This window comes from Eschscholzia californica, unplaced genomic scaffold, assembly GCF_041429995.1.
Source record: "Eschscholzia californica isolate CP2 unplaced genomic scaffold, dmEscCali1.0.p SCAF_4, whole genome shotgun sequence".
NCBI classification, from domain to species: Eukaryota; Viridiplantae; Streptophyta; class Magnoliopsida; order Ranunculales; family Papaveraceae; genus Eschscholzia; species Eschscholzia californica.
This window is the reverse complement of record NW_028238461.1, coordinates 2,415,048-2,437,395: the sequence shown is the minus strand read 5'-3', so window position 1 is coordinate 2,437,395 and position 22,348 is coordinate 2,415,048. Positions and strand designations below refer to the sequence as shown.

The window sequence follows — 22,348 nt, the reverse complement described above, 5'->3', positions numbered from 1 at the left end:
AGAAACAATTAACTTACCAAGTTGTCATCACCTTTAAATCTTCCTTTCATCTACATGAAGATGATGAAATAAACCTCTCCCAAACTGAAGCATAATATCTAATTTATGAAATAGACCACTCCAGGGAACCCCTTTCGACGACTGCTCTGTGCTTGCCGGTCTCTTTTGTTCTTCCTGTCAGGACCAATTCCGCCTGAGGCCACGATCGAGTCATGACGAGGTAGACTGATGAAGCTCTTTCAAGGACCGATAAAACTCTCTAAGGTGATGACTAAACTGATTACTTAGGATGTGTATGAGAAGGAAGCTTCTCGCATACATTGACTCTTATATAGATACACCACCATTGTTTCTTAATTAATAGTTTATTGAAATGGGTAGATGAAGATGATGAAAGGGGATTTGCATTTAAGAAAGGATAGTTGTGTCACATGAATAGAGTTAACTAGATACTAATAGTTGGAGGGGACTAATTATCATTAAGGAATTAGGCATTTTTCGTAGGCAGGGATCCAAAATTAAGACCGAGGGAGTGCAAAGTTATATATCAGACAGAGTTATATTGCAAATACAATAATTAACAATTGAAAAATTATCAACACAAATACATTATATAATATTAGAGTATTATGGATGTATAACAAATTAAGGACAAAGTCAAAATTTTAAGTTAGATAGAGCTAACTATAGATCAAAATGGTATGAAAGAAAAATTGTTCGTATGACTAGTTTTGGATATGACAATTTCTATTCTCTGAAAATTGCTTATTTTTTCAAATCCCATTAAGGATGAAACATCTTGTATACAAAGCACAACTCTTATGATGGTCTTTAAGAATCTTTATAGAGAGGCTTCTAAAAGTTGAATTGTCAAATAGGGAGGTGAATGTGTTTTCTAATCGACTACGATCTACCTTAGTCGTTACTAGACGTTATACATTAGGAAGACGAAGATGTGATAAGCACGATAACTGCCTAAGTTCAACATCAAAGAAAGGGACCTAAAGCCGACAACATAAAAGAGGCATAAGAGCATCACCAACGCGGGTCGGGCGCACGCCATAAATTCAAATTTATGGCCTGCGCCCGACCCTCCAACGCGGCCGGAGGCCCCAGCCGATGCTTCAGTCACCCCTAACACTAGGGGCTGATTTTGGTCGTTGGATTATTCAACGGCCAGATCTTGCTTTTTTTTTTTTTTTTTTTTGTAAAATAAAAATAACTTAAAAATCAAAACCAACATTAATAATAAAAATATATTAATACAAACCAACTTTTGCATTAAAATATTAAAATACATTGAACGAAAGTGTCGGTCCCCGAATAATTTTTCAACCTTAGGAAAAAAAATATTATTTCCAAAATAGTTCAAAAACGTGTTTTGTATATACACAAAACGACACACGTTTCTCGCACACCAACAAAAACGCCACACACGCATTTCTCACGTAAACAAATTCTCAGTGAAAAAATGGTTTTTTCGTCTAAGACAGACTGGGGTTGGAGTTGCTCTAAAACCCGACAAACTTACTACATTGTTTACATCTTTAATAACTCAACTTCAATAAAACATGAATTCCATCGTCCTTAAGAATCAAACGCGATACCTACAGAATTTTGAAGTTTATGTCAACACTTTCGACCACTTGGACGAGCAAGTGTTGACTCGACGAAAGAAAATTGGTATATAAGTTCATCACTTCATCTGGATGACTGGATCTAGTCGCACGTCGATCACGTTTTACCTATCGACATATCCTTAGGTTACCTCGAGATTCGAAAAACGTCTAATAAACCTTTAATCTCCGAAACTATCTTCGTAAGTTGACAAATAAAACTCATCCAATCTACTACAAGATAAACGTTGTTCTTTAGCACCAAAAAAAAACGAATCTGATACGAAAGTACCAAGAACACGAACCCTAGAAAACAATTCTCACCTATTCCTCAGGTAAAATCATTACATCAGAACTCATTATACCGATCAACTAGGGTTTTGTATTCTCAGATCTTTCAATTTCTCTTACTTTCTTCTTATTTCAAGATCTAAGACTTTTAATTTCTCAAAATCTGAAATTCAATTAGATTTCATATCTGATTTACGTTAAATACTTGATGAATCAATATTTAGATTACAACTTCAGATTAACATATGTAAATTTCTAATCGAGGTTATATTGATTCTATCTATATCTAGGAAGAGATGAAAGGAATTGTTGCTGCTCTTGTTGGATTGTTGCTAGTTGTGGCACAGATCCCATCTGGATTAACATTTCCATCAACAGTACCCGCTTTTCTGTGGTATCCTCACCACCATGAGTAAGTATTTTTATAGAGCCTTGTTGTTGTTGAATGTTTGCTTGAATGAATTTGGATTTACTCTGTATCAGTTACTTCTTTCTTCTAATATCATGCTTCCCAGTGTTGAATCTAGTGCTCTTAATGGTTTCGACAATTGAAATTCTACCGACCCCTTCATTTTCGAAATATCATGCTTCCATTTTCTTGCTTTTCATACAAACTCAATGCGTAGCTGAAAACATCTTAGCGGAGATCTTAGTGAGGACCAATTACCTTCTAACTGTTATCATGTACTTTCTAAGTAACTAGTCGATTGCTTATAATTCTTATTGCAGATCGTTGTCTAACGGTCTGGAGAGAATTGTCGACTATCGTACCATCTCACAAAAGGAGCTAGTTAAGTCTGTTCTCTCTGAAGGGGGCTGGTCAGAGTTTGTGGTAATTATTAACTTTAGCATATATTGATAGTTGTACTTTGTTTTGGGTTGATAGTTATTTAAACTTCTCGCGTATAATTTGCGATGATTATCTGTAATCTGTAGTGTTCAGGGGAGAACCTTCAGCAATCCGTGGATATTGCGCTTGTTTTTGTTGGTCGAGAGGTAAATTAAATAAAAGTATTTCGTGTAGTTTGCTCATGATCTGATTCAATAGTTTGCCTCTCATGGACTAATACTTGCTATCCTTTGTTGGGCTATATTTATTTAGTTATTCTGCTTAGTCCTCTTTGCTACTTATTTTAACTAACATAGGAGCAAATAGAAATTGGGGATGTATCACTCGCAGTGATGTTAATTGGTTTCACCCTTTTTGAGTTTCAAAATACTCACATGTCTTATTGATAAGTTGGAGCTTGTATGTTTTTGATGGTATGTCTATTAAAAAACTTAGCCTGAGAAATGCGTTTGATAAAAATTTTTTGAGACTGTTGGGCACTCATGACAGCCTACATATTTTTAAACTAAATAGAAGCTCGTCGGCTGATTTAGTAATGTGGTCCTTTTAAATCTGAATCTGAATGTTTTTTATGGGTTGACTGTTGAGTTCTTGTAAGAATTCAATCCTCCATTGAATTCAGATCTTAAAACAACTGCCTTTCTCAATATCAGACTTGTTCTTTAGCTGAAAATACATGCATTATATACAAAGACTTGTTCCAACTTCCAAGTCTAACTCCATTAGAAAGATAAAGCATGCAAAACATTTAAAATTTTACACCTACATAATATTCAAATTTTAGATTCAGATCTTCAAAAAAGCTTCACCTAAGCAGGTGTATCTGATTATAAGATATCCTTGTTAACTATTTGGTCATGCTCTGAAATGATCTGACATGCTTAATTGCTTATGCCATCAATAGTTGCAATCATCGGATATTTCCAGAAATGAAGATACAAACACAGCTCTCAGACAATCACTTGAGGTGAGATCTTAATCTTCGTTGTTGCCCAGTTGGGTTGAATTTTAGTTTGTTGTCAGTGATCTCGATTATTTGCAAGTTAACCACTATAACTTCTCATGCACATCTGCAGGTTTCATTTATGAAATCCAATTTTTCAAGAGCATTTCCATATGTAGCTTCATCAGAGGAGAAAGAGACAATGGCAAGCTCCTTGCTATCAGGGTTCACTGAAACTTGCGCAAATGGCTTAGGATCGAATAATTTGGCTATACTGGAGTCATGTTCTGTAGAGGGTGGAGATTTTACGAAACTTTCTGATATGCAATCAGTCCATGTAAGTAACAACTTCATATCATTAAAATCCACAAAACTTGTCACAATTATGCCAGTAAAAAGGAAAAGAAGAAAGAGATATATTATTTTCGGTGCTTTTTTTGATAGGATTATATGAATCAAAGGATGGAAAATAGACAAAAGGGACAAACAGATGTGATCGTTCTTTGTAATGGAGGTTCCCATTCTCTTGAGAAACCTGACCAGACTTCCTCAGAAGGTATAGTAACTTGAATGTTTCTATATTAATTGTAGTTTCAACTTGGAAGTCCTTACCTTAACATGGGTTTCTTTGTTATGGAGCACTAATTATGGTTGAACTGGATTTCAGGTCTTATTTTCTCACGACTTATCAGCTTTATGGAGAAGTTAGGTGCATCATACTCAGTTCTATATGCTTCAGACCCATACCCTTCTTACAGGGAACTAGATAGGTTTCTTGCTGAAGGTACCATTGGAAATGGTTCAGCCAATGCCACATTCTGTGATGGAGTTTGCCAGCTTAAATCGTCACTCTTGGAAGGAGTTTTAGTGGTAAGTTACTCCCCCCTACTTCTCTTCTTTCTTTATTTCTCTATCCTTTTCTTTTCCTTTCGAAGTTAAAAGATATAACATTTATAAATTGTGGAACCTTGTTCAGAGGCTCAGAGCGAGATAAAGCTTAAAAAAGACAAAGAAGGAAAAAATAAATGAAAGAAGAAGAGCAAAAAAACTGTAAGCTCCGAACAAAATCCATTCTGAACAGAAACTAGTAAAGAATAGCATGAAAAACAACAAGCAACACCCATACTGTATGTAGAAGATTGCGAAAGAAGTCCATTAAAATTCAAATCCTTAAACCGCTGAACGTCTGGTTCACTACTCATTCCCCAGTGAACCAATGGTGGACAATTTTCCGTTTTCCATTTTCTCAACCATTTGACATAAGATGCAGAAGAAATTCGTTTTGGGATGTTTGCTTCACTGAACATGCCCAAATTCCTAGTGAGTCTCTGATATTCGACTCGTAGTTAGTAGTTGAATTTGCTCGCGTGTTTTTTGACATTTTCTAATAATACGAAAGTTTGTGCCGAAATGGTATAGGCTTCTTAGTGTCATAATTTCATCCAATCTGCCTTATTTTGTGTCTTTTAAAGTACAAGTATTTTGGTGATCTAAGTAGAAGAAGTTCCATGTTTAATCATTTTCAGGCAATTGTGTTGCTTATAATCTTAATATCGGGGCTTTGCTGCATGATGGGAATCGACACACCGACAAGATTTGAGGCTCCTCAAGAGTAAGACTCTTGATATGTGTTATCGTCTTCCTGAAAGATTTTTCTACTCAAATATTGAGCTCAGAGCCACTCCCGATTGTGATGAGATATCAGTGTAATGTAATTAACATTTTCAAATCTTATTCGACCAGATCATTTTATTTTCCTACTTAGTTATTGCTTCCCAAATTGTAATACCAAAAAATGAAGAGCATAAAAGAATCTCAAGAGGGAAAATCAGTCCTATCTATGATGGAAGTAATGACCGTTCCTTGTTTGTTCTAGGAGATTATTCTCTTGATCCAGGTTCTGATGCTTTGGGTAAGTTATGTTTATTTGTTTTGATCCTGTTAGTTTGTTATGTTATGCTTTTCAGTAGAATTTGCTTGGAACTGTGGATATTATTATCCTCTGGTGTAGTATTGGGGACAAATAAATGAAATAATGATGTGTTTGATACTCAACATGCTATTTTGACATGAAATATTCTTATCTTCATTCTACTGAGAACTGCTTTTTTTTTTTTACTCTCTGAATCAGAGTGACATTGGTTACAGTATATCTCTCCTCCCTCTCTTTCCCCCTCCCTTTCCAACTGGGAACAACAATCTAGTTTGTAGATTCCCCAACCAAAACAAGTTTTGATACGGGGACCTTCGTCAAAACAGAGAGAGGGTAGAGATAGAATGGTGGTGGTGGGAGGGGAGAAGAAAAAGATGAGAACTTTTTTGAGAAGTCTGTCGAAGACCCTCGCTAAAGTGAAGAGAATAAGGGGCGGTGGGACTTGAGGAAAACATAATTTTGTATCCACTCAAAATTATGTACACCAATTTTTTCTCGAACACAACAACTATGCTGCATAAATTTTTGTATGATATGTATCCTCGATACGTTTTGTCTTAGGCCACAATATTTTTAAACGTATGGTGATTCGTTACCAACTTCCCTTTAAGTTCTAATGGTTTTCTTTCACAGAGAAATATCATCTACACGAGTTTTTTTTATGCGTCGTCCCTTTCTAGGGTGGTGGATAGATATTACCCATTCGAGCTATAAACTTAGCGAGAAATGCCTCATCAAAAAAAAAAACTTAGCGAGAAATGGAATCATTCTTCCACCCCATCCCCATGGTTCATCTATAAGTTATCATTTAAGATTTGTGTTTTTGATTTTTTACAAAACACCACCTAGTTGTACGTAATTGTACAATTGAGGTTCTTGTAAAGTGTAGTCTGATTTTGGGTATACAGGTGTACTTCGAGGGAAACTCTTATTACTATAGGCGAGGGGTAAGTTCAATTACGGAATAATAAGAGGCTAAACTCAATTACTACTCACTAATTAAGACGAATGAGTAAGGTAAAATTCATTTGGGAGGTGAAAAGTAGAAACAGGAATTGCAGTAATAACGTGCCAGAAGGAGCGTAAAAACGCGATTTGTTAGGAAGTCTTAAAAAGGAAGATGCCAATTGGATTTGGTCAAAAACCTCCATGGCTCCATAACCTAACCCTAATTCACAGTAGAACAACAACAACAACAACACGAAGACGACGACAACGACTACTCATACATACACACTCTTCAACTTCACCATCAATTGGGGTTAGGTTTTCCTTGTGGTGGTGGTGGTGGTGTTGATTATTATTTCTCTATATAGTAAATTTCTACTGCTTAGGTTTTTTTGGTGGAGTGTAAAGAGGAAGAAAAGAGGTTTAGGGTTTTAAACTCTCTTTGGAAATGGAGGGAAATTCAGGTGGTAATGATGTTGAGCTTATTAGCAAAACTTTACAAGTTGAGCATAAGCTCTTCTACTTCGATTTGAAGGAGAACCCTCGTGGTCGATATTTGAAGATTTCTGAAAAAACTTCAGCTACCAGATCGACTATAATTGTTCCTGTTGCCGGCATTTTTTGGTTCGTAGATCTGTTCAATTACTATGTCAGTTCTGATGATCAGGAAGTTTGTAGCAAGGAATTACAAATCGATTCTAAGGTATATCAGTCATATTCAGTTTTCCATTTTGATTCTTCTATAAGAATTACTTTTATTGTTCCAGATCTATAAGGAGGGCTAATTGTATTTGTTGTTTTAGGTGTTTTACTTTGATATTGGTGAGAATAAAAGAGGGCGCTTTTTGAAGGTAATTCACTTTATTTGTCTACCTTTTTATTGTCTCTGTTGATCAAATTGACTGTAATTAACTTTCTTGCTTGATATGTTTTGAAATTGGGAAGTTTTATAAGGCCTCCCCAATTTTGTTAAAAGGCCTCCCCATGAACCATTTTACTTGCTAAATTATCACTGAGGGAAGGCCTTTTAACAAAAATGAGGGGGCCCTATAAAATCTCCCATTTTAAATAAAAGATTAAAGGTCTTTATTTTTGGAAAACCTCATTAAGTTCATGTAGCTGAGGGAGCATATTCATATTATTTATGGGATTCTGATGATTTTAGGTCTTGGTTTGTGATTGAGATTCTCAACTAGAGAATGGGTTATATTTTGGTTCATTCAGCTGAAATGCCATAGGTTGGGTTTGGACTGCCTGATTCTACTTAGGCTGTTTACGGCTTTCCGCAGTTTGTTAGTTAATTGACTAACTTTTCCCCTGTACTATGTTTCCGGATAACTTAGTAACATGTATGGCATTGTGTTTTGGGGTTGATGATCTGTTAATGTCGATATATATATATATATATATATATATATATACAAGTAATTTTAGTAGAAACAGAGATTCTCCAATAGCGAAGAGTAGACACCTGTATATCTTAGATTCCAGTGCTAACTTAATCATACGAGTAACTGTAGTTATTTGTTTTAAACTGAGATTTACTCTCACTTGTCTGTGGTGGAGCCCTCTAATCTTGGTAACCAAAGAGTTGTGTGAGGCTATTCATTGGGGCCCTGGGGATATATAGGCATATCACCTCTTATTCAATTGAGAACATGTATTTGATAACTTGGCCTCTTTTAAGTATTACCATCACTGAAGTAAAAGATAATGACGGGGTTTTTGTCAGAGTTCTTAGGCTATCTCTTGGAAGCCTTGAGTCGATCTCCTTCTCGGAGAGCCTTTGTGCGTATCGTATCCGTTTCTTTTATATATTCATAGAAATTAAAAAACTGGTTGAATCTCTTCAGCTTAAATCTATAGATTGGTTGAGATGTTGTATCAAGCTGGACCTGTTGGTTCAACTAGCTAAACATCTCAATCAATTCGTATAGCTTGTGAATATAATATGTTATCATTTTTTGGTTAAACACTTGGAATAAACTACAAATATTGCAAAATCTTGAAACTTGTTTTCATTTTCATCGTAGCTAAATAAAAATATTATCATGACTACAGTGTGGAGTATGTGAAGATTCAGTTATCTTAAAGTAGTCCTCGGAATTTAAGCCATAGTAACGAACATTAAGTTTCTAAACGCTGTGATATTGATCATTAGTGTCAAATCTGAAAATGTGATTTTAATATGACAAATTGCGAAGATTAAGAGAATCTAAAATAAGATTGCCTTGATAATTTGCTTTTCAGTTTTATAATTATTATAATATATGTTCTGTAATTGAGTAAATCGTTGGTCATCGAAGCATCCATTACCTGTTCGACTATATTTTTTTTGTTGTGATTTGGTAGGTTTCGGAAGCATCTGTTAACAGAAACCGTAGTACAATTATAGTTCCTGCTGGAAGTTCAAGAGACGAAGGCTGGGCAGCGTTCAGGAATATCTTGGCAGAGATCAATGAAGCTTCAAATCTTTTTGTCCTGCCTAATCAGGTTTCTCTTTCTATACTTCTTCACAGTTCACAAGTACAAAGTAAATCTCACATGACAATTATTATTTTTCGTATTGCAAATCTAATCTGCTCTTCCAACTCTTTTGTAGCAGCAAAGTTCTGAACCTTCAGAACGCATCACAGGACTTTCAGATGATGTGGGTGCTGGTTTCATAGCTGGCCAAAGCAGCCAACCTGCCTTAGCATCTGATATCAATGTAGATAGAACAGCTGAAGTGCCGCCTCATGGTGAAACTGGAAACTTGGGGGTTTCAAAAGTTATAAGAGCTGATCAAAAGAGGTTCTTCTTTGATCTTGGGAGTAACAACAGAGGCCATTTCTTGAAGATATCTGAGGTATGCTGTGAATTTATACTAGTTTCCACCACTCTTCACTCTAACCCCTGTCAATGTAGCTTGATTGTTTTTAAGTCATAAATTACAGGTTGCTGGCTCTGATCGTTCGTCTATCATTCTGCCTTTATCTGGGCTAAAACAATTTCACGAAATGGTAGGTCATTTTGTGGAGATAACCAAAGATCAAATAGAAGGGATGACAGGTGCAAATATCAGGACAATTGATCCACCACAGAGATGATGCAAGTGAAGATGAAGATGGTGATGATGAAAGATCAGTGACCGGGTTCTGTTAGGCTTCTATTTATATATTTGATAGGAGTGCAGATTGTCAATGTTAGTGATCTATTTTGGGATTTTTCTTTTTAGTCTCTTATTTTAAGTCGAGAATAATCTAATTTCTCTATTTAAGTGGTGGAGAAGTTGGGAGTAAGTTTGCCTATGTATTAGTTTCATCTCCAAGTAATAACTAGAACAGACTTGTAACTGTAATTCTTGCATAAATTAAGTGAAGAATGGTGGCCTCCTCCATATGTTAAGGAAAATCTCATTTCTGTGTTCTCAGAATTTCCTATCTGTTGGTCTGAACCAGCAGATTGAGTTTATAAAGGTGGTGGTTATTGTTCTTTAAGTCAAATTTGAAATCTAATAAGTTGTCTCTGAGTGAGATTTCAAGCTGTTTGTTTTTGTTCAATTTTGACTTGTCTGATTCATACAAGTCAAACGAGTTAGATTTGGACAACTTCTGATTCATACAAGTCAAATGAGTTAGATTTGGACAACTTCTGATTCATACAAGTGAGTTAGAAGATTTGGACAACTTGACTAGGAAAAGAAAAGAAAAAAGCACTCGTCCCAAATCCATGGGTGCTATATGTTGGTAATTTAAGACAAGTTCTAAACCGAAATTCTACTTGTTGTATCTTCTTACTTTAATGTCTTCAATAAATCTCCTAAACTAAAAACACAGATCTTCATCAACAACAACAACAACAAAAAAAAGAAAAAACTAAAAACACAGATGGATCTTGAACACCCAACAAAAAAAACTAAACTAAGTACTGTTGTCGCCGTCTGTGGGAATCGAACCCACGACCACGTGGTTAAAAGCCACGCGCTCTACCAGCTGAGCTAAGACGGCTTACTACAGCATGCTGTCGACTGGTAATTACTTAACCAAGCATTCAAACATGCTGTTAGGGCTTGGGGCTCACTCTTTTTCTCTAGGCTAGATTTTAAGGAAGCATCTAAAGCGTGTCTATTGGGGAAATGTAGAACTCCCGATTGTATTGGGGTTACATATAAGGAAGAGTGTTGCAATATGATGCGCCAACAGGAAGCAACCCCTCAAACCACTATATATATATATATAATGTCCTTGTATCAGGGCGGGCCGTAGACCCAACTTTGTAAGAGATCCCAAAGACAAAATACTATAAACCCTTTAACATTACCTCCTTAAACTACTGTTCTAAAACATGAAAAGATGTGATGAGACTTAATCCTAAGTCAATTGGACTAGAAACACCCTATGTTCACCAATGCAAGGAGTATTTGTTTGTTAGTTTTAGTAACACTACAAAATTAGAATAGGAAACCTACAGAACTTAGGCCCTTAAGACGTTTGGTCACTAAAGACCAGAACCACCCTGCCTCATATGACGATAGCACATATATACTTTGCATTTGACACCTCATTATTTGAGGTGCAACCGCGGTATTCATTCTCCACCCTGTGTAGTATATGTGGGATGGTTGTTCACCATATGTGGCTAACTAAAAATGAGTTCTCTACAGAAAGTTTGATCAAGAGATGACAACTCGGGAAGAATGACGAAACAAGCACAATAGAATAGATATTACTAATATACTATAGATTTATACGAACATAAAGAGAGTTGCAACCACATCGTTTTCTGAAAGAACACAAACAGAAGCACAAGAAAACTAAATACGACGATTCAATGGACATCATGATGTTCACCAAGGAGTTCAGGATATATATATATATATATAAGTAAATATATCAGCCTTATTTTAATACTATGTGTGGTGATTACTTCAATACTTCATTGACCAGAACAAGGAGATATCCACGCAGCTGAGTATCCTGCATATATTTGACGAGGAAAAAAAAAAGAATCAAACTTAGTGGCATTCATTGCACAAAATGAAAATAATTTTTTAGCCTAATTTTTCTTTTATTTTTTCTATATCAAATATAAGAATGTGGTTGGAAGATTATTTTACTTACCTCTATTATGCTTAGGGCTATCCTACTAAACTTAGAATTGCATTGATGTGTATCAATAGTTATAAAGATGTTGTTTAGCGACCAAAAGTTCTCATATTTGTTATTGTTTTATTATTATAGATACACAAAAAACATTTTAAAGTTTGTAATTGGGTATTGAAGTGTTTTTTATATGTTCTAAGTTGAGTTTTTATTTGCAAAAGAAATGAAGAACTTACAGTTGCGAACGATCTTCCAACGCTGGTTATCTTTTTTAGTCCATTCCCACAGGCCGATGACGGAGCCAACAGGCTGCTTATCAACATGAAAAGCATCCATGTTCAAGCGAATGTTATTCACCATCCTTATCGCTTTGTAACCATCACCCACGTCGTTGCTTTCTGACCAGAGGAAAGATTCGTCGAATTCATTAGAATCGTAACGTTGAAGTTGCACCTGCAAGATATAATTTCTCCTTTAATTCCGTGCATGATCATTATCACAACCCCAAAGTATTATAATAATAAAACAAAATCGGATGGGAAAGAGAAATAAAAGAAAAGCATATATCTTGTCCTGTTCGTGTGTCTCCACCATTGAGGAACCTAATTTGGTTGGGTGGCAACGTGCGTGTGTGTCTCCACCGCAGAGAGAAGGGTTCGGAATTCGAATTTTGTTGTTTAAGAAAGTATCTCAGACAAGAATTAACCCCCATTACATATTAACATGTGTATAAGAAATCAAAGATGTAAATGATACCAATGATATATATTATATTGTGAAAATGGTTTCTTCCACATGGCCATTCTACACAACCTTGAAAGGATTTTTTTTATTTTAAATCGAAAAATCCCTGAAAGAATTCTACAAACCGAAGAATCTCAAAAGATGCAATCATACAATTTGAAAGACGAAGAATCTCGAAAGATGCATTCATACAATTTGAAAGTCTGCTAAAATACAGATATTTAGAAAAGGAACATAAAAGTAAACAAGTACTCCATTTAGATAAGAAAGTGTCCCATTATTTTGTACTCTAATAACCCCTTCATTGAATTGATTTAGTAAGATACCGAAAAACTTGAGATGGTATCAGAGCTAATCCCACACATATTAGGCACAATGGAAACACATGTTCCACGGCATTCAATAAAAGAACACATGCTAGGCTAAAAAAGAACAACCAACATGAAGGAGAAGGTGAGAATAGTCCCACATGAGAGAAGGTTGATCTGGCAACCAAAATATAATGTCTAGGTCCTCTCACGTGATACGCTTAAAAGCCGCACGTGCTCCGCGTCACCCGAAAAGAAAACAAAAAATTTAATGTGTAGATCTTCTCCACTCATAGCCAAATCGGTTTGAGGGAGCAGGTGAGAACAATATATCAAACATTTTGGAAGTGACAACAAGAAACTTACTGGGTGATGGGCAGCAACGGCGTGTTTGAGAGCTTCACCAGTACCTTTGTTAATCAGAGCAAAACTAGGAAACCCTTCTTCATCTTTAACCTTTACGCAAAACCTCTCATCTTTGATCCATTGCTGTATTCACCATATATCAATTTTAAACCCAGGATTTTAAAAAAATTAAACAAAAAAAAAAAAGAAGCCAAGATATTACCTGAAACACATCATTTGGGTTAGAAGGAGCAAGCATAACTTTTCCATTTCTAACAGTAAGAGAGCAATTACGTTCTTCCTTGCAGAAAACCCTAAATGTTGGCCTATTAAGCAGCTCTGGGTCAAATCCACCTTCATAGCTACACAATTTCGTAAAGAAGAAGAGATTAAAAATTCAAAAAGTTAAAACAGAATTGATGTATGTATGAAAATGGATAATCCATGATGGGGGGTTTGGGTTTGATTGGCACCTAGGGCGATTGATCTCGTGAGAGACGTGATGAGAAGAAGGATACCCAGATTGGGGGTAGCCAAAATCAGGTTGTTGTGGTGGGGGTGGATTTGGGTATCCGAATTCACTACTACTACCACCACCACCATATCCACCATATCGAGTATCAGGTGGTGGGTAAGATGGTTGATCTCTGTAATCTTCAGGTGGTGGTGGTGGTGGGAAATCATTTTGGTGGCGGTGGTGATGGGTGTGAGCAGGTGGTGGGTATTGATCGTCGTCTTCGTCTCGGCGGTTGTGGGTGTGACCGTAGGGAAACTCCATTATCAGTCTAGAAGTGAAGAAAACAGAGTAATATGACGACTTCGTGTTTTGTTGTTGGCTACAATTTGCCTCTTTCTCTCTCTACTTACTACCAGCTGCCTACCCTCTTTATATTCAATTGATGGAGATTCTAGGATCCGATAACGCGTGCGTGCATGATACGCGTAGTAGATAGATATGACGACATATGCTTTTTGGCTAAGAAAAATGCCCTTACTTTTTCCCCATCCCCAGATATGACGACATATGCTTTTTGGCTAAGAAAAATGCCCTTACTTTTTCCCCATCCCCCCTGTCCCTGTATTATTAATGATTAAACTTTGCCTTCTCCAAATTTTTCTTAATTAGATCAACTCGACCCAATCTACCCAGAGTACTAGTGATCATAGCACTGGCTAACTTCCCTTGTTCATTTTTCTTTCTCTCTCTTAATTGCACAAGTGGAAACCCCCATAGCTTTTGAACACCCTCCATAATCTCCAAGTTATCTTTAAAAAAACAATTTCCAAGCTCACAAAGAAAGAACACATAATCATTAGATCTTGTTGGGCAAAACTTCTTCCCCAAGAAGAAGCTTCATTAAGTTTTACTCTCTCTCTCTAGTCTCTATACAGGAAAACCCTCTCCATTTTTACTCTCTCTCTACTGTATGTTTTAGAAATAGGATGGGATCAGATGACCGACTATACTTTATCGACATTGACACATCAAAGATATCATAACTATTATGTCAATTTGAGTTAACGTGAACAATAGTAATTCAAGACAAACAATATGATAGTAAAACAATCAAAAGAACAGAACATAGAGATTTATGTGCATCTAGTGCGTATAACCATAATTATTGTAGGTTGTTATCGCGTTTATCACATCTCGATGATATGTCAATGTCTTCTGATGACAAACATAAACTCGTAGTCTATTTCTCAAATAAATTAAAAAAAAAAAAAGCGTCTAGTTTCAAAAAAAATGTTGTAAGGGCTAAAGGTCCCCATCCTAATTGTTGCATGCCACCGTGTAATTGTTGTGAGCCCCTGGATTAAGGACAAATTGTGAGGTCAGGTGTGTAAATCTGGAGGCTTACTACAAATACGTCGGGAGCCTTTAACCCCTCCCCAATTCTAATTGTTAGTTCGTGTTGAGTTAAAGCTTATGAGTTAAGAGTACGAGATCTAATTATGCATATGAGAAGACAAATATTCTAACTTTGACAACACTATAATAAATTATTGTTTTGCTTAATTAAGTAGAAAAGTTAAAAAATTAGTTTGGTAACGTGAAGATTCCGACTTCACTCAAGTTAAAATTTGACTCTCTTTTATATTTTTACTTTTAATTCTAAAGTTAAGTAACTTTTCTTCAACATATGCACGAATTACACTTTACCAAAAAATTCCTTTGTTTACTTCCACTCCACCACCACAACAAAACTTTCACCTTTTCAACAAAAAAAAAAAAACTAATCTTCCACCACACCGTTGTACCACCACCACCATACACCTCCACCACCACCACACCTACACCACAACCGTACCTCCGCCACCACCATACATTTACTATCACCGTACATCAGCCACCAAACCTCAACCATCACAACCACCGTTATATATCCACCACCATTATCCCATACCTCCACCATATCTCCACCACCACCACCATACCTCCAACACCATCTTCATACATCCACCACCACTACCATCATACCTCCACAACCACCGTCATACCTGCACCACCACCACACCTCAATCACATCATAACCACCACCACTTCCATCACCATACCTCAAAGGCTCCACCACCACCACCACTGTTAGCACGACTACCAATATCACACCACCACTACTATCTATATCACCACCACCTCTTACGAAAGAATAACCATGAAAATCATAAATAAATTTAATTAAAATCAAGTATCTTTATTAGAAAAACGAAAAATAAAAAAGTAAATTTCATCACTAAATTAACTTTTTGACTTTTTTTTATAAGTAACATTCCAAATATACTTGTGATAATTTTGAAGCAAAAGAATTTCTACTGCAAGCAAAAATACTTACAAATTTGGTTGCCAACTTGTAAAGGCCAATTTTTTTTGGTTGCCAACTTGTAAAGGCGAATTTTTTTCTTCAATAATGTTGTAGGCATCCTGTTCTAGTATAATCAGGACTGGAATTACTTGAATTGAGTCCACTAAAAAATCTTAAGAGAAATAGAAAAGTGAAAAGGACACCCACAATTATTACTTTTTGACAAACCTACTATGATCTACTTCGTCATTAGAAGGCATCGATACATCATTAAGATGCGATGAACACGATAACCGCCTAAATTAAACCAATAATTAAAGAGACCTAAAGTCCGACAATAGAGAACCTAAAACCCGACAATATCTACTTTATTTAGGGTCTAAATTACATGGGATAAGTCTTGGTGATAACCTGCTCCACCGAGACTCATCCCAAGACCTCATGGGATTAAAGAGGGATGTCCTACCTCATGGACACCCTCAAATTGTTGGAGGAAAACTTTATACCATCATCTTCATCTGCACCCGAGACAAACCATTGTGAAACACTAATCAGTTTTCTACTCCGAGAGGAAGAATCGAAAGTTTGACTCATGGATGTTAGAGCCCCCTCTCATATACAATGGAATAGAAGTAAAAAAGTAATGCAATTCAGCATGCATTGGAATCAAATTCCGATTCTCAAAAACCTATTGATTGCCCCTATGTCAAAGATGATATTTCAGCTCCTGTCAGTTTTAGTATTTAGATGAAAGTTCTCTACTGTTGCCCTGTCAATATGATATTTCTTACACATGAAACCCAATCCAAAGAACAGAACAGACCGAGGAACGATATTTGAACGTCACTGGTATAACTTTTCATTTCTATTTATTCCTCTGTGAAGAAATAAATGTTCCCTAAACAAAACTCTAACACCTCTATGTGCATAAAGAACTGATAAAAACAAGGAAACAAACTGAAAAAGAAAAAATGTAACCAATGCATAGTGGAGATGATGAAGACCGGAAGAAAGATAAAAGGCCCCAGGTCAACAGTAAAACCATCCACTATGGCACCAATAGTAACCCTATCTAGAGTTTCTGTATTTTTTTTACCAGGATTCTGCTTATACCTTCTATCTCCAGACTGACCATGAAGAAGGTGGATAGCTTCATCCCTCTCTGTACATGGAAGTAGCAGCACATTCAAAGCTGTGGCAATATAAAGTGAGAACGGAAAATGAAACAAATAGCCATGGTGCTAACTGCCTTCAGATGATACTGCTTTTAGATTCGGGATTTAAGGGCCCAAGGCACTCCTGTGGGTTTGCATAGAAGTAATCTTCTTCCTTCGGTCGCTCTTTTATGACTTTCCTTGTCACTGGTTGACCGATCCGATGCTCGTGAACATGTCTGACTGCACTGGAGAATTCATCCCATGACAATGCTTTGTTCTGGTATAAATCGACCAGCTCGACTAACTGTTTTCTGTCCAGTTGTATGGTCTTCAGGAAGCCCGCATATCTATAAGAGAAGAAACAAAAAAGAAGAAAACTAAATACCTAAGGACATGAGAAATAGAAGTAATGTCGCATAGAAACAGAGCACTTATTCCTGTAATTGGGAAAAACTACAATTTTGTCCCAGATAGGTCAAGTCCTATTCTGCCTCTGCCATGTCCATAGAGCAGCAAGCTGTAAATTAGATCTTGGGATAGAACAGTTGCTAACTCAATTTCCAGATATTCTAGGTAGAAACGAAGTATGAACTTAACCAAGCTTATCTAGAGTTTCCACATTCAAACTGAACAGTTAGGATCATCTTCGGGGTGATTTTAACCGAGAACTTATCCTAGTAAACTAGACGTTTTCATCTGATCAGAATATGATCAGAGTAAAAATTCATCATAATTAGGAATATTGGTTTAGGCAATTTAACTCTCAAGTTTGATCATAAACCAAGGAAAGTAGATGAATGATGAGAGAAGAAGACTAAGTCCTAACCTGCGGTGTCCCTCGACAACTTTCGCCATATTTCCATCATAACTGGGAACAAAAACATCACTTGCAACAGATACCATATAATCTAGTGCAGCCATCTGAGTTGAATGGTTCTGGAAAGGCCTTAATTCATTTGGACCAAGAAGCATTTCCTTCCTCACCTGAAACAAAGAGATGGATATTACCAAATGGGATCTCAAATAGCCAAGACTTAATAATTTTAAGCAAAATCTTCTCCAGGATCTTGTTGGAGCTTTACAAGAAACTCGATTACATGTTTCAGATACGAGTTTTATTAGCATCTTTAACGTACAACATGTGAAACTTACAATATTAGGGTATGCAGCTCGCAAGGCAGCTAACCTTCTTTCACCACCATAGATTTCACCTGAAGCAATATAAATCCGAGTATCCCTTGCAAAACCTAATGCTTGAAGGACCAATGCAATTTCCTCCGGTGTAAGAGGACAAAGGCCAGCAAGTCTTTTCTTCTCAGATACTATTTCTTTCTCCTTCCACCAAGGATATGCATACCTATAAGTTTTGACATCAAGTATCGTATAAGAAAACTCTTATAGAGACACCTGGCACTAGTGAGATAAGAGTTATGGGCAGGAAAATTCATGCTTTCCGTTCTCCCAGGTGGATGAATTTAAGATGAACTTTTAGATTTTTTTTTTATTGGATTGGAGATGTTACCAGTTTACCCGGAATCCCGAGAAATATCGATTATCAGATAGTGAGGATGGCCAAGTAAACTGATCTGCAGGGCTGAAAACCTCATTCAACTGACCACTGACAATGGTCAGAACTTGTTTCAGGTGCTAGATGAGAGAAAATGAGATTCTACAATGGCACCGAAACATTTAAACTGAATCAAGAAATAAATCATGCATAAGGTTGTCTTGACTACCATTTACCTCATCCTCGTGAGCTCCTCAGTCTCGTCCACAGAGCATCCATGAGTACAACCAGAAAACGCCAGCATATCCATCTCGTACCTCAGATGGAGGACGACAAAGAACCCACCCTTCCTGAGATTTGAGATGAGCTTGGTTCCTATGGCCTCGATCTGAGGAGTAAACCTCAATGCCTGATAATTAACCCGGCAACGTAGTCTTTGAAGTTGAAGCGGGAGATCATTGTTAGCCAAGCGAGCATCTGTCCTGTTGAAATGAATGACTTTATGTTTGCGGAAGAGTGGTAAGATCTGCACACCAAGGAGTACACTTAGAATGCATCATTTGATGACAATTGGATAAGAGAGTTTACATCCAAAAAAATTTACGAATTCAATTTACCTGTTTCATATAGTATCTTTCATTTGACCAGCTTACAGGAGGCATTGATATCACGCGGGGTTTGTAGCCCTTCTGGTCAAACTTTTTTGGAAGTGATTTGACTATACGTACTTCATCTCTTAATGCATTTATGAAATGCTTAACATTAAAAATGTCCTTGAAATCGCTGAATAACAAAAATGATATTAAGATCGCATTTTGGATATAACAACTTCAAGAGGAACATAACTAGAAATCTTAGTAAGCATTAGTCCTGGCTTGTTTAAGTACTGCACACTCAAGGTCAAGGTCAGCTGAATCAGGGAAAACAAGAAAAGAATTAAGATTTTCTGAGTTTTCCTTTTGACTTTCCATGACTACTTCACATCATGAAGCCAAATTTTTTGAGTTTTCCTTCGGACTTCCCATAACTACATTACATTATCAAGGCAGATAAAACCGACGAAAGTCATGACCTTTTGTAAAGATTCTACTGTTGTCTAGTGAGATAAATAATAAATTTGAGCTTCCTCGGACAAATTTGTATCCTCCACTAAATCTTCTTGTGTCTATTTTTCAAGGAAGAAGTTTTTTTTGGGTACAAACTCTCCAGTTCAACTCAGCAAAACGTGAATTACAGTTCCGCGAAGAAATGCCATTATTTCATCAATTTGAAAGAGCAGTATCATTCCTTTCATACAGTAGACAACATTTCCTGTATTTCATGACTTAACATTCGAGATATAAAAGTTGACTATATAAATCTCAAGTAGAGACTTCTCCATCAAAAGAATGTACACGAGAAACTTCGTACCTTGGATCTGCCCAAAATGATGTTTTATCGAGCTCTGGTATCAGTAATGTCAAGTTAAGATAACGGGCAACAGTCACCATATCACAGATCTGCAAGAAACCAACTAGAGCAATTGAGACTTCAAATTGATCCATCAACAAAAATAACACCAAAACGAAGCATCAGAAAAAGTTTTCGCTTCCATGATTGAACCCTGCATCCTAGGATCAGTCACACCGAAGACATCGTCTGAAATGAAACGGAAGTTGGTTAGATTTACAAACCGCAGCTCGCATTTGGTTTAGCCCACCATTGCAAGATACTTTTAGATAACCATTGCTTCTGTAAACACCTGCAATAAAGACCATTGCTTCATTAAAATTTCAACGAAGAAATCATCCTAACATCATAGTGGAAGATACAAGAAATAAACTTGATGCTAACTACTGGAAGATAGTTAAATATATATTTTTGCATACCGGACCAATGAATCACAAGCATTGCCAACAAAAGCAATACATTTTTTTTTGTTGGAAATGGACTACAAGAGTCATCATTACAAGATATTGATACATCATGAAGAGATAACACAAAGATACATCAAGATTCATGAATAGAATAAGCCTATAACTGCCTGATTTAAGCCCGAGCGGCCATATGCATCTGCCCTTGTAGGCCAACCTAAGGGGCCTAAAGCCTAGTTAATATGGTTTTACTTTATTCATACCCAAGTTCAATAAATCTTGGGTTTGTACCTCCATGGGATCGAACGAGGGACCTCCGTGTTGCTTGCGGAGTGTGTGTCCAACCACTACACCTAGAGGTGGTGGACAAAAGCAATAACACTATTTGTTTAGGGAACTCATGCTTAATTTGGATGCTTTGTTTAGAACTATATGAGATAGGGACATCGGTTTTCGTTGTTAGTTTTAGGTTGTTTTTGTATTCCATCTCCTCTGAGTTTATATAGCCTTTTATAATTGAAGCTATGCAAAACCCTAGGGCAGAAATTTAGTGCAGAACCTTGAAGACATAGAAAGAACCTATCTTTGGTAGATTAGTTTTGTAACTTAACTGAAGTTTCAGTAGGTCAAGATCAATTCGTACCAAATTTTAGGCAAACAAAATAAAGTGACAGACAAATTAAACAAAACAAGGAATTGGGAACAAGAAAAAGTGGAGGAGAAAGAAAGTGATTGACTTACGATTGGGGAGAAGAGAAGGAGGAGAAGGGGGAGAAATATGATCTTTGTTAACAATGGAGAAATTAGTTGAATTTTTTAAAACATCAGTAGTAGAGTGGATACGATCAAGACAAGGAGTCGGCCATCCTTTAGACAAATGTGGTTGCCAAAGCTCCATCATGGAAGTTAACTGTATAATCGCCGTCCATAATAGAATACTCGTACAAACTCTAAATAACCATAATCGAACTTGACACCCATTAACGCTTCTCCATTTCTTTCTGTTACTATTACAACTCATTATCCCTCTCTCTCTCTCTCTCTCTTCTTTCTCTCTCAGACTCTCAACGACGATCGCCTGTTAGCATGGGTTTCACTGTTGGTGTTTTTACAGTAGAAATTGAACTTGAAAAACCCTAGATTTCAGTTTGACTTGGATGAGAAGAGAGGGGAAAGAAAGAGATAGAGATAGAGAGAGAGAAAGTGGGGGAGATGGAGAAGGAAGGTGTCGTCTTTTTTTTGTATGCGTGAAAACAGGAGATTTGGCCATATCTCTAAAGGATCGTGGTTGAATGGAATATTGGAATGGGCGTATAGGATTAACATTATGGGCTAACTCCATTTTACCCCCCCCTGTAGATGGTCAACTCATCAAAATGACTCCTAAAGATAACTAACTAGCTTCTAAAATGATATGGTTAATTCTAATATTTTTCTTAATTTTATTATTACTCCTTCTAAATCAATTTGCTTTGCTTGACATGTTCTTGTCATCCTCGGACATCATATAGTAGTTGACATGGCATCAACCTCTCATTCATTTTCCTTTTTCAAGCGAGTTATCTCTTCTAATAAGTTCTCATATCTCAGGGCCGGCCCAAACATTTGGGAGGCCCAACTAAAATTCGAGGCCCTTTATAAGACATGTTTGAGAAAAATAAAAAAATTTCTTATAGCGATTATGGGAGAATTCAATCCTCTGACCTCTTGCATATAAACCTGAACTCCTAACCATTGAGCTACAACCACCATCTTGTTATAAGTTTGTTTAGAATTTAATTGATATTTCAAAAAAGACATAGAAAAGCCAAACATGAGGCCTTCCGTAATGTTGGGCCCAAAGCGACCGCTTTGGTAGCTTTGGGTCCGGGTCGCCCCTGTCATATCCTGACATGGTTATCGAAGATTCAAGGCTCGGATGTGTTGGAGGTTGTTGGATATGTGGATATGAATTTATGACGTTGT

General features: G+C 36.6%; 4 protein-coding genes and 1 non-coding gene across 7 annotated transcripts; 2 read left to right on the top strand and 3 right to left on the bottom strand.

Moving 5' to 3' along the window:
* Positions 1–1,580: 1,580 nt before the first annotated feature.
* Positions 1,581–5,755, top strand: LOC147541487 (uncharacterized). Its single transcript, XM_086634625.1, has 9 exons — positions 1,581–1,951; positions 2,198–2,319; positions 2,637–2,739; positions 2,844–2,903; positions 3,662–3,724; positions 3,834–4,037; positions 4,145–4,256; positions 4,368–4,570; positions 5,227–5,755. The coding sequence occupies exons 2-9, from the start codon at positions 2,204–2,206 to the stop codon at positions 5,314–5,316; spliced, it is 951 nt and encodes a 316-aa protein (XP_086490751.1). The 5' UTR covers positions 1,581–1,951; positions 2,198–2,203; the 3' UTR covers positions 5,317–5,755.
* Positions 5,756–6,496: 741 nt separating this feature from the next.
* Positions 6,497–9,974, top strand: LOC147541486 (transcription factor Pur-alpha 1-like). Of its 2 annotated transcripts, none has more exons than XM_086634626.1 (5): positions 6,497–7,284; positions 7,385–7,432; positions 8,934–9,074; positions 9,184–9,429; positions 9,518–9,974. In XM_086634626.1, exons 1-5 carry the CDS (start codon positions 7,030–7,032, stop codon positions 9,668–9,670), a joined length of 843 nt encoding a protein of 280 aa, XP_086490752.1. In that variant the 5' UTR covers positions 6,497–7,029; the 3' UTR covers positions 9,671–9,974. The 2 variants fall into 2 exon arrangements, with proteins under 2 accessions (XP_086490752.1, XP_086490753.1); XM_086634627.1 differs by having other exon boundaries at positions 6,684–7,284; positions 9,187–9,429.
* A 523-nt stretch (positions 9,975–10,497) lies between these two features.
* Positions 10,498–10,570, bottom strand: TRNAK-UUU (transfer RNA lysine (anticodon UUU)). The gene has a single exon. It is a non-coding gene; the product is annotated as a tRNA-Lys (tRNA).
* A 690-nt stretch (positions 10,571–11,260) lies between these two features.
* Positions 11,261–14,009, bottom strand: LOC147541484 (ricin B-like lectin R40G3). The gene is made up of 5 exons (XM_086634620.1): positions 13,536–14,009; positions 13,286–13,424; positions 13,084–13,206; positions 11,902–12,118; positions 11,261–11,539 (listed from the first exon to the last, which is right to left on the bottom strand). Coding segments are annotated over exons 1-5 (786 nt in total). The 5' UTR covers positions 13,841–14,009; the 3' UTR covers positions 11,261–11,537.
* Positions 14,010–16,608: 2,599 nt separating this feature from the next.
* On the bottom strand, positions 16,609–21,677 carry LOC147541483 (rhamnogalacturonan I rhamnosyltransferase 4-like). Of its 2 annotated transcripts, XM_086635183.1 has the most exons (8): positions 21,125–21,677; positions 20,204–20,271; positions 19,941–20,029; positions 19,148–19,313; positions 18,767–19,056; positions 18,176–18,380; positions 17,850–18,007; positions 16,609–17,370 (listed from the first exon to the last, which is right to left on the bottom strand). In XM_086635183.1, exons 1-8 carry the CDS (start codon positions 21,402–21,404, stop codon positions 17,118–17,120), a joined length of 1,509 nt encoding a protein of 502 aa, XP_086491309.1. In that variant the 5' UTR covers positions 21,405–21,677; the 3' UTR covers positions 16,609–17,117. The 2 variants fall into 2 exon arrangements, with proteins under 2 accessions (XP_086491309.1, XP_086491307.1); XM_086635181.1 differs by having other exon boundaries at positions 17,850–18,380; positions 21,125–21,628.
* Positions 21,678–22,348: the final 671 nt, after the last annotated feature.